The sequence below is a fragment of the Perna viridis genome, chromosome 13, assembly GCF_037379345.1.
Source record: "Perna viridis isolate PV_CMFRI_1.1 ecotype Kerala chromosome 13, ASM3737934v1, whole genome shotgun sequence".
NCBI lineage: Eukaryota > Metazoa > Mollusca > Bivalvia > Mytilida > Mytilidae > Perna > Perna viridis.
Window position 1 is genome coordinate 12,486,586 of NC_142457.1, and position 12,433 is coordinate 12,499,018.

Below are 12,433 nucleotides of genomic sequence, written 5' to 3' on the forward strand. Positions count from 1 at the left end.
TATATGTGAATTTGGTACAAGTGGGTTTTGACATGCATGAATCACCTCCAGTCAGATTTTTATTAAGACTTCTACTTAAAAAGTTAGAATCATTAAATATTTATTGGTATGTAGACAGAAGAAGCATACTACAGACCTATAGCAGGTTGTTTTGGCAATTTTTAGGCTAAACAAGTAAAACAACAAAATTGGCATTTCTTATTTTGCCAATGCTTAGTGGTGCACAAAGTACTGAAGGCCAGAGTAAATATTTCACTGAATTTTTTGGGGTATTTTTAGGAAGACTGCTTAAATATGCCAAAATTAATATCCCATGAAAATTACCTGCTATACAGTATTAGTGACTCCACTTGAAAAAATTGAGAAGTAACTGTGACTCCACTATGGAGTATGAAGAAATTAAATTTAAATGTTGTCTTATGTGTACCTGTGCAATCTAAAAGATGTTTAAGAAAATAAAATTTTAATCATCGGAACTGTGTTGGACACATTGTTGAATTATATCCAAGTATCTATTCATCACTTTCATTTCCTCATCATGAAACTCTTTCATCATCCTCATTCGATCATCTTCCCGAGATTTCTGCTCCTCTCGGTACTTTTCAAAGCTCGCTAAAAGTGTTTGCAAGTCATTAGTTCTGCGTCTTTTTACTCGTTCTGCTCTTGATTCGTCCTCAGATGTTGACCGTTTCCTTTCATTACAAAGGTCAACAACTGCTGTTTTATGATGGCGACCATTTTCATGAGGGGAGATAACTTGAGGTGATACTGGTGGATTTCCTGATTTATAAATGTTCACTACTGGTAAAGGTTTTTCACCATGATTGTCTATGATTTTGGGTTGTCCATGATATTGTGGGGGTTGCTTTTCATTTGGTCCCTTCCTATGTGTAGAGGCTTCGAGGAACATGGAGGCTGCTAACTGGAATTGACTATTGGGGCTAGAATTTGGAAGAACAAGAGTTGGAACAGCAGATCTTTTCTCTTGTTCAGAACTTATATATGAAGATTGTGTAGGAGCACTAGGTTGTTGTGAGGTACTTGTGGCTCTAAAGGTAACATTTTCTGAGGATGGCGACATCACAGTGGGTCTGGTCTCTTTCCCTTCAGAAACAGGTACAACTTGGACATTGTTCGAATTAGGTACCAGTCTTACTGGTGAAGGTTGTAAGTTAATAGGACTCTTGTTCTCCTCCATACTTATCTGCATCTGGAAGATTTCATGTAAAACAGCAAAGAATGCACATGACCGTGACATATTCCCTGTCATGCAGTTGTGTTGAATTGTATTTCTGTAACTAGTTTTTAGATTAAGGAATTTCCTTTCACATCGATCAGCATCAAATGCATACCCATTCTGTTGCATTATTTCTGCTATTTCCCGCCAAATTACTTTCTTTTTGACATGTGGGTTATTGAACTTGACTTGTTTCTCCCTGTAGAGTTTTAACATTAAAGCTGTTGCTGCATCACACCATTTAAAATCTGACATAAGTACTGGACCTTCCTGTGCCACATTGTTAGATTGTTGGTCTAGCTCTGATGCAAGGGTACTTACTAATTTCTGATCTGAAATAAGCATTACAGAATGCATCAACAATTAGTAAATTAATAAAAAGCAGAGATAAAATAAGATGATGAAAATATATGTATCTATTGAACATACATGTACATGTAGTAATACTTAGTTTCCTACTGACTGCAAATGACTTACCCTCTTAAAAACTAGAAAAATTGTGCAATGCTCATTAACTTGATATACCCCACTCCCCCATTTGATAATGTGCACCTTTTAACCTTTATTTTGATTTGGATCAAAATGTAAATTAGAAGGTGCACAATGCAAACTATGAAAATATTATTTAATTCTATCCAGTGGTATAGGAGGAGATCCTAAGGTTGAGAGATCCCCTCCCACAGTCCCCATATGCACAAAAGACAAAGTCCATGCTTCACTATGTGAAACCCCCAAATTGATTAGGATCAAAATGTAAAGTGGAAGGTACAAAATGGGAACATATAATAAGGATTTTGTGAAAATTTTATTCAATTCCAGTTAGTGGTATAGGAGGAGAAACGGATAAGAGATGGGTCATCCCTTGTCTACATATTAAAAAATGACAAATTAATAGGTTTGGTATGTGTAACCCCTAAATGGATTCAGATCAGATTGTTAAGATGCATAATGGAAACATGTAATAAAGATTCTGTGAAAGTTTCATTCATTCAATTCCATTCAGTGGTGTGGGAGGAGTAACAGACGAGATACCCCTCACCCCCACCCCCCCACAACTTTGTGTCACGGAAGGAAGGAAGGACGGACAGACACCCCTACTTTGCAAATGGAGCCCGAGGTATAATAATCTGATCCAAACAGAATTTATAACTCCAACCAACTACTGAAGAGAAAACATCAAGATACAACCACATTCCAAGAATCATTTAGATATCAGTAAGTATTAGAAAAAGCATGGAAAATAATAATAAAATAAAAAACAAACAACACTTACGGACACCCCTAAATATTTCCCTGGGCGTGTTAGCTGCAATCGCTGCTAATTTCTATGTTACATACATGTATATGTCTCAATTAACCACTATTTCACTATCAAGAAGTGGTAGTGTGAATAATTGTGTCACGATAAAATTTTAATCAATTTTTCATACCTGTGTTTGTATGTGGTAATTTAAGAGATTCCAATCCATCGCTTTGTTGTTCCATCTTGTTCCTGGAGAAGATATGCAGAGATTGTGTAATAGATATGAAGTCTTAGCTAGGCGGTTATTATTTTTGAAAATAAATATTCCGTCCCTACCAGGATTTCATGCTCCCATCAGAATAGCGGGATAAAAGGTTGTCCACTTAGTACAACTTTCAATTACACGTATAGTAAATACATTTGTATTTTGCCACCGTCAGTTTAAAGGACATTTCCCTTCCCTTTCGTACTAGCCTTGCTATTTAACTAATGAAAACAAGTTGTAAAGACATTGGGATCAACCCTTGTGATAGGAACAATAATATCGTTTTACACATTGCATTAATCTGGTATAATCATTGCTGGGGTAAATCAAATTATGATCAGAAATTCGACGATATGAACGTAAAAATTTAATACCAATTTAACATGAAATAGAGGTTAATATATGCGCATATACATAATTTATAAATATAAATATCAAATTTATATTTCAAGCAACATAATTATAGATTCACAGACAAATATGAGTTGTTTTATTTGAATGAAACATTTTACAGAACCAAAATTGGATATAAAAAACTGAAATATTTTTTTTTAAATTTGGGATTATTACCATGAAAATGTCAATTGTTATTTAGTTGTTTATTTGCCAAGCAATTTTAATGAGATACAATTTTGTGAATATGACATCACTAATGAGATTGGTGCACGCGTACGGCAGCAGATAGAAGTAGAATGAAATTTGGAACTAAGGTAAACTAACGGAGAATGCATTTCGATTCGCAATTACGCCGGCGCATACACCCGAGAGTATATTTAAGAGCAAAGCCCTGCGTAGATCCCAGGTACGCCACTCCGCTTTCTACCCACTTCCTCAATGAAATAGACCTGTAATTACTATAAAAATCCAGGCCGAAACTAACATTTCGTAATTCTTAAAAGTCAACGGCAATATCGGATACAAAAAACTATTAATAAAATAAAACATTCGCGAAAATATTTATTAAAAACCCTTACGGAACCTCTCAACTTATCGATTCAATATTTACACTGGTGTTCAATGACCATGACAAATCAATACCAACACAATCATGTTCAATTCTATCCGGTGATTAGACATGAAACATGATTAATTACTGTAAAACGAGCGATGATTTCGGCAGGTGTTAAAATGCAAAAAATTACTGTGTCATAAAATGTGGTGAATAAATTACAAGTAGCAATGTCATTGTCATTTTGTACAAATAGAAAAATTTAGGTCAAACGAAAAAATATCTAACAACGGAATTTTTACATAAATTTCAAGCGAAGACAACTTAGAGTACAATGTTTTCGCAATAATTTTAAATAAATCGTAGCTTGTGGTGTGACTATTTTAAAAGGAAATAGATACATGCCTGTAAATATATGATCATACTCCTAAACACTAAAAACATGATCCGCCATCTTGGCGTAAACCGCAGTATCAATGATCATGATCATGATGGGGCTACACAAGGGTTTTGTTTTATCAGTTCACTATGACTTTTAGACACCAGTAAGAGCTATGTCACACTTAAACTGTAAATTGCATATATATAATTATGAATTATACATTTTTACTGAAATTTTCAGTAAATATGGATGTCTACTGAAGTGTCGCATATATCCCGAAAACGTGTACATGTACCATGTATATATATTACTTAAGGATGTAGTAGTAGATGTCGGGTTTATGATAATTAAAAAAAGAAAAAATGAACACAAAAAAAAATTACAAAAAAAAAGAAAAAAACAAAACAGGTAGACCCCCCTAAAAAACAAAACAAAATAATAATAATAATAAAAAACAAACAAACAAAAAACGAACCATAAAAACTAAAATACGAAAACAAACAAACAATCTTGAATAAACAGGCCGTCTTTAATAAGAAGTCGCACAAAGTGGTTCTAGACCTGTTTTGCATTATTTTTCATGAGGGGCTACAAGTGCATGAGATCGGCTTTCCGATTTTCGCAACATGTTTTTTTTGTCTACAAGCATTGATATCTCCAGAGAAATTATTTTCACGCGCAGGGCTATTCTGTCTGTCTGCTCGTAAAAGTGCATACTCCTCGAAAAATACTATTGTTGCATCCTAAGGACAATCTAAATGACAGTAGCGTTATGTATAGTTGTATGTATTGTTTTATTGGTCATTGATATTCATCAGCATTAAATGACTCCTTGCTGCATGGTCCGAACTTTTAGAAAATTATTGACAGATCCTTAGTATATACAAATGTAGCATATAGGTAAACGAGAGTGACAGAACAGATTGCTATTGCAAAAAATAAATATTGTCATCCCGATTCGTAGCAATAGGCAGATCCGGGAGGGGGTGGGGCGGCCCGGGCCCCCTTATGAAACTCGATTTTTTTTAACAATGTATTCAGTTAAAACATCGAACAATATTATACATCATATAATCCAATAAAGGATGACAGACGTTCGATATTAACAATGATACGATTCTTTGCAAAATTTCTTGAGAAAAAAATAATTGAGACCTCGGGACGTTAAGCCTCTTTTTTAAGTATCTGGACCCGCCAATGGTAGCCGAGGGTGTTAATGTATTTTCGAGACTCCATTTCACTCTCTAAGCTTAACCTGAATAATCAGGGATTATCTCTAAGCTATGAGTTAATTAATTTATTATATTGAATGATCACGTGACGGATCGACCCGTTAACAACTTCCACCCCATAAGACATATATGGTAGAGCTGAACGTTACCTTTATCTTTAATCAAATGAATTAATTCATGCACGTTCAACACAGACGTTGGGTCGGTAAGGGCAATTAAAATTTGGTCTCAAAAACAGTCTACATGAAGAAAATTTTATGATGTTTCTCCAACTCTTTATTGTGTTATATAGTTGATTTGATTGGTTTATGGTAATAATTTGAACATATACGGTCATATATGCCCTTCAAACTTAACTGAAATTGGAAAAAAAATCAGTTAAAAAGGCTGGAAGCCACCAGGTTTTGTGCAATTTTCACTCTTTTAAAAATGGCTACAAGCGTGTTCATCTCATCCTTCATATATTTTGTGTATAATTGTAAGTCACAACTCGTGTAAAATATCTTGAGGGAGCAAAAGTGTGGCTACTTCCTTCCCACACAAAAACCACCTTAAAATTACAGAAATGTTAAACGTTTAAGGTTTTTGTAAATTTTACATAAATGCAGATTGTTATTTATGGAATAACGCCATAAATCTCGTAAAACATCTTGTATTCAGTCTTTGCGCCCATTTTACTATACTACTACTACCTAGAAATCAGATTTAATCAACTTTTCATAAATGCACAAATTAAGAGACATAAAGGGGTCATTACCACACTTTCTCCTTTACACGAAGTACTGCTCATGTCTATAATCTTAGGTTACTTTTTCAGTTTGCGTTCTTCCAAAACGGTTATAGATTGGGTAAACGCTCCTAGCTATACATGTAGCACGTGGGTTCTGGCCTTGAAGTGGATGTATGTAGTCGATCTCTTGTTCTTCAGTTAGGTATCCAATAAAACTGGTTCTACCACCCACAATGCATTTTGGTTAACTTACCACATGGCGGATCCAAGGAGTGCATGGGGTTAGCACCCCTCCGTATTATTGGAAAATTTGTCAATTTCATTTGTAAAATTGACAAAAATGGTAAATAATGGCCTAGGACCCCCTTTTTTTGAGGAACACTCGCTGGCACCCCTCCTTTTCAAAGTTCAAAGTGAACCGGCTGACTTTAAGTGTAGCGATGTCATATTCAAAATTAGTATTTAAATTCTTAAATTTGTATTTCATGCTATACGAAATTTTGATTTTAGGTTACAGACCACCAATTCAACCAATGAGCATTTGGAACGTACGCAAAAATAGTCCTACGCAGAAATTACCCCTGTTCCTCATAGTGCTGTGAAAAATGTTCTCATCTTATTTAAAAAATTTAAACGGTTTCTGAAAGGAAAAACATTTCTGTACATTTTATAGGTGCATTTTGCTTCTTGTGATGTGAAGCCTAATCTCCATAATGATTTTTAAATATACCCCTATCTTGTGAAAACACTGGGATTTCCCATGCTATTTATAGACCCTTCACTTCCGGTGACTAGTACTGCACTGCAAGTCTGCTAACCCCACATGCCATTCTGAGGATTGTGAGCTGACATATGTAGAATCAAGCTGATATATAGTCCTCTGCAGGTTAAAGTTAAGGTAAAGTCCAGAGAAGCCATTGAATATAGTGAAATTAGCATAGAAGCCTATGGGAAGTGGAATTAGTGGTTTTTAGCCTTTAAAACAATTTTTTGTTCGGGAAATGATATGCCCTGACACTCTGTACTATTCCAACAATTTACGAAATTTCATTATAATGATTAGTAGTTTTCTGTTAAGTCACAACTGCCACTTTAAAACATTGAAATTTAACACCGATTTATTTTGTTTACCCGCATTACATTTAAAATTTAAGTACTTCTCTGTCTAAGAATCAGGCAAAATGTGTATAAGATGTGACATATGAAGAAGAAATACACATAGATTTTATTGCATTATCCAAGTATTTATGCCTCATAACCTAAACAAATAACTGTCAAAATGTTTGTAAAGTTTGCCTTTTTAAGACATTGATAGGTCAAATGTAGTTTAAATGCACTTTGGAAAAAATTTTCCGAACTTTTTCCTTATATAAGCAGTCAAAAATACGTTACCAATGCTTCAGGATTTAAATAGCTTTTCAGTTGTTTTCTAGATGTATTTGAATATGTTAGAAGAAAGAAAGACCAAATAGAGAAAGATGTGACACTCACTGCATGATTCTTACACAGAATGGTACTTAAATAGGCCCAGTTTGATCAAGAATAAAAAAAGATAGAATAATAAAAATAAACAAATAAATAAATAAAATGAAAAAGAAAAAAATGTTCAAGTACTTAGTACTTAAAGAGTAATCAAGGGAACCAAGGTTATAGCGGTTAACAAAAGAATATAATCCAGGGACAAAAACCAGACATGGAAAACAGACATACACAACAAAGAACATAAAGTAACTAAGGTGGTTTCAGGCAGTTTTTGATTGGTCATTTACCGAAAATAGTCACAATGTATAAAACTTTCAAACAAAAAGTAACGGAGTCTTCACCGCAGACATCATACTGTTAGATGTTCTTAAATAAAAATATTCACACCAAGAAATTAATACCTGAATCGAGAAAAAAAAACAAAAACTGTCTGATATCAATTTGGTGTGATGTAGGATGGGGAAGTGGTCTTTGACCAAAAACAGATATTAAATGTGAGTAACAAAATAATTATATATGATTATATGAAAATATGATTACTAGCGATAAAAGAAATTTTAGTAAACTGTCATAAAAAAAAACGCATTAAAATGACAGTCAGTAGGTCGGTTTATATACATTAATGCCAGGGTTTACAACACTTGTATTCAGCAAAATGCTGGCGAGACTATTTAGTGGATTATATGTAAAAATAAGTTGTTTAAAATGACCACCTGCCTTATATGTGACCATATTTTTGCTCTGCCTTTGAAGGTCATATAAGACATGTTTGACTGTATATGAGAAAACGACACCACTATGAATTGACACAATATTATATATGAGATAAGGTGACTTTAAGGGAGCATTATCACGTTCACATCTTTTTTAAAATTTCAAAGTATATAAACTTGATGTGATATGATACTACCTTGTTTAACTCGGTATGTCACTTAAGACCATGACTAATTACAATGTACATTTTCCTTTTTATTTCAAATAAAACTTTTTAAAAGAAAGTTTTGTAAAGGTTGTTCATACAAAGTATTTAAACAAATTAGATGTAATAGAAAAAAAGTATATGTATTGTTGCAGGAATTATGAAGATAAAACATAGAATCTCTGACGTTATTGACCATGTCACGATGTCGTTTTGAGGTCTATTAAAAACTGCGCAGGTATGACATCAAATTTCCCCCTCCCCCCAAAAAAGGAAAAGAAAAAGAAACAAAAATCGCAATAGGAAACTGTTGCCAACATAGACATTATGGATATGTAAAAGACCTAACTATGGAATATGCCATCTTAATTTCCAACGCTATGATGTCATTATTTGCAAAATTAAAATTTGTTTATAATTTTGTTCGCTAGTTTGGTTATTCGCATTTTTTTTAAGAAAAAAAATTACGGAAACTCCATTGTATCGAAATTGTTGAGTTGTAATAAACGTCTTTACTGTTGTTCCATAGATTACAAAAAATCTTTGACAGTTTTTATCATTCAACATATTGGTTTAGACTTGTAAAGTGTGGTATATCTCGTTGTTGTTAGATGTAATGAAATCAATGTATTCGAAATTAAAAGCAAAAGTATTTATAAGTGATCTTAAAAAAATATTGATGTTATTAACACTTGTACCTGCGAATATAACTTGAGTTTAAACCTAAACAAAACAATACAAAATCAAACAAAACAAAATCAAACAAAAAGTTTGTTATTTACGAAAAGAGGTTTTATAATGCAAGGTGAGAAATGTTTTATAGAAGGGAATCCAATAGAATTATGTGATAAGTTTCTACATCTAGGAGTAATGTTGAAGTACAATGGTAATTTTAATGAAAACCAGAGAATGTTGTCAAATCAAGGTAGGAAAGCTGGGTTTAGCCTATTTAACAATATACAAGATGACTGTTAGGTAATATCTTCAGGTTTAAGATTTTACCTTTAATGCTTTTTTTTTGTGACTTTAATGATTTCATATTCACAATAAGCATTTAAACTTTTAAATTTGTATTTTATACTACGAAATTGTGTTCTTAAAACATTTTTGTTTATAACTATTTAAAACATTGAAATTCAACACCGATATTTTGCACACCCGGATCACTGTGACACTTTAAATTTAAACTTTTTAACACAGTTTAACCCAGCATTTGCAAAAAAAAAAATCATGAAATAAAAGAAAAAAAATGATCAAGTACTTAAAGAGGCATTTATTTTTTCGGAATCTGAAGTGAACATGAGGATGTTATTTGTGACTCTAGGACTTGTGCTCTTAAGTGGAGAAATTTTGTGTTTTCTGAAACTCCCAAGGAACAGAGAGTTCCAATATAAAGGTATGTGAAATAAAACCCAAACAAAACAGAATGACGCTGTCAAAACATCTCAAGACTTGAATTAAGTAAACTGTTTACCAGTAGCTTTATATACTGAGCATGTTGACTGAAGATGACTTTCTCTATTTTTCTTTTTTATCTGTCGTGAAGAGTGAGGAAGTGTTTCGGAACAGGCGCGAATATGAAGATTTTGTTATGGTTTTTCTCCCGGTAAAAGGGGATGGTAACAGGCAGTTTCTAAATAGGTCCTATATAACAAACAGAAATACTTACGGAGATTCACATGGAGTTAATATTTCATTTTAAAATCAAATCATTGATATTGCCAAGCCTTTATGGGGAATGAGCGTAAACAGATATAAAAAAAACACAAAGTACAATGGGTGTCCATTTGGAAAAAAACATATAATGCTGTTTAATATTCAACGACTATATCATACCCCATTTTTTTCGTAGTATAAATTTTATACCTTGTAAATGAATAAATAATAGAAAACATCATAAAATTAGATATAAATAGCTTTATATATATTTACACGAAGAAATATCTTTATCGAGAGAAATATTTGATATCAATTTGGTGGAATGAGGGGGGGGGGTGGGTGATGAGGTGGTCTATGACAAAAACAGAAATAGATATGAGTGGCGATAAAATACTTCTGTTTTATCTATGCGTTCAGTGTTTAGAGATTTTCTTTTCTTTTCTTGTTGGTTAATAGGCACGCCGTATTCGATATCAAGGCAGGTAACATATTGTCTAAAAAATAGGTTGCAAAATAATTGATATGATTAATTTTACAATATTCAAGTTTATTTTCACTTTATTCTATTTATCTCAGTTAATTCTTTTGCTGGTTGAGCTGAAACAGCAATGATTTGCTAAATGACAACGACATAAGAGCTTTCACAGTGTTATTTTTTGTTACGGTTTATCAAGATATTTCACTATCGTTCACATAGCAATCTTAAAATAAAGTATATCGTTTTGTATAGTACTTTCTCTCTGTTTTACACCAGGCAACCGAAAAGCGCGCCATCAGTCAAACAAAAGGGAAAAGTTTCAAGACATCTCATTTAAGGCATGGTTTACGAACACGTGTATTCAGCAAAAACGCTTCTGAAGGGACTATGATAACAATATTCCTATCTAGTGCATTATTTATACACTAAAGCTGGCTTTACGGTCACTTGTATTCAGCAAAATGCTGACAAGACTTTTTAATGTATTCTTTGTAAAATTAACCTGTTTATAAAGACCACCTGCCATATGACCATATGACCATATTTTCACACTGCCTTTGAATGTCACGCAAGAGATTGGTTTGGTTGTATAAGAGACAATATTTGAAACACTATTAAATATGAGAAAAGATGACTTTATGGGAGCGACACATATCAAAATTATCACGTTTACATCCTTTTGAAATTTCAAATGTGAACTTTATGTGATATGATACTTTTTTGTTTAAACCGGTATGTCAAATTAGGCATAAATTGAAACCTTCACTACATGTACAGCAAATAAAATAATTACCCTGAATATTTTCCCTTTCAAATAACATTTATCAATTTTAAGAGGAGAGTTTTCTGAAGGTTGTTTAAACAATGCATTAAAGGGGAAAATGAGGTATAATAGAAAAAAGTATGTTGTATGAATTTGTGCATTAATGACTAGATTAACCATATCACGATATGGGCGTCTTTAAAAATGACCTATTTTTGACCACATTCAAAACAATTAAAATGTTTATAGGGTAATATGCTAACCAGAATATTTTGGTCATGTTCCTTGTTGTGTGTTACTGTTTTCCATGTCTGTCTTTTGTCCCTATATTACATTCTTTTGATTTCCGCTAGGCTCTTGGTTCCATTGATTACTCATTAACATCATGAACATGTAAGAGACCTAATTATGAAATATACTATCTTAATTTCCAATTCTATGTTATCATTTCCAAAATCAATTTTACTTTCATACGCCATTCCTAATGTACATAAATGGTACTTTGACCAGATTACAAAACATATTTCTAAAATTTGTTTGTTTGTCATTTCCTAGATATTTTGGGACAATCAGTTTTACATGTCACTAAACAGACAAGAAAACTCCACTCCATTAATTTCTTTCATTGTTTTTGACCCCGCATTTCCTTCTGTTTGAAACATGAAAGCACATCAGTTAAGAATTGTAATTTAAGTTTAGACGAAATTATATCAACCAGTTTTTGATAGTTTGCAAAATAGTAAAATTCCCCACAGAATCCATATGAAAGTTGCCTTTATTAAGGCACAATTATCTCGATGAAATAAATTTCGATGACCTATGTTTTTTTTTATCTTACAGTTCTAAGAAAACTAGTAAAAATTATCGATTAGAAATATTAAGTATGGACTACCTAAAATTCTGAGTTTGAGGTATAAAAAATATTATTGAAAAGAACAACAAAATTTACTCCAATAGAACAACAGCAATTCTCTCCGAGTCTTAACAACGTTATCGATCATAAGCATACATGATGTTATTATGATATTCTATGAATATGGCTGATACAATCATACATGGAGATTTACTAGAGAACCAAGCCATGATCTGTTTGA

At 32.7% G+C, this 12,433-nt stretch overlaps 2 protein-coding genes across 4 annotated transcripts in view; one reads left to right on the forward strand and one right to left on the reverse strand.

The window, feature by feature from the left end:
* Window positions 1-446: 446 nt before the first annotated feature.
* LOC148599621 (uncharacterized) lies at window positions 447-4,176 on the reverse strand. 2 transcript variants are annotated; one of them, XM_088559643.1, is made up of 3 exons: window positions 4,100-4,176; window positions 2,668-2,729; window positions 447-1,569 (listed from the first exon to the last, which is right to left on the reverse strand). In XM_088559643.1, the coding sequence occupies exons 2-3, from the start codon at window positions 2,720-2,722 to the stop codon at window positions 464-466; spliced, it is 1,161 nt and encodes a 386-aa protein (XP_088415769.1). In that variant the 5' UTR covers window positions 2,723-2,729; window positions 4,100-4,176; the 3' UTR covers window positions 447-463. The 2 variants fall into 2 exon arrangements, with proteins under 2 accessions (XP_088415769.1, XP_088415770.1); XM_088559644.1 differs by lacking the exons at window positions 2,668-2,729; window positions 4,100-4,176 and adding an exon at window positions 2,511-2,633.
* Window positions 4,177-9,346: 5,170 nt separating this feature from the next.
* LOC148599622 (uncharacterized) overlaps window positions 9,347-12,433 on the forward strand; it is a 30,074-nt gene continuing 26,987 nt past the window's right edge. For both annotated transcript variants that reach the window (XM_088557186.1, XM_088557187.1), the window contains exons 1-2: window positions 9,347-9,364; window positions 9,734-9,835. In XM_088557186.1, coding sequence (XP_088413312.1) covers window positions 9,349-9,364; window positions 9,734-9,835 — 118 coding nt within the window. In that variant the 5' untranslated portion in view covers window positions 9,347-9,348. The remainder of the gene's footprint in view (window positions 9,365-9,733; window positions 9,836-12,433) is intronic.

Coding starts and splice junctions, on each gene's coding strand:
- LOC148599621 (XM_088559643.1), bottom strand. CDS start 2,722: ATGGAACAACAAAGCGATGGATTGGAATCTCTTAAATTACCACATACA. Junction 1,570..2,667: donor ATTACCACATACAAACACAG/GTATGAAAAATT, acceptor TGCTTATTTCAG/ATCAGAAATTAGTAAGTACC.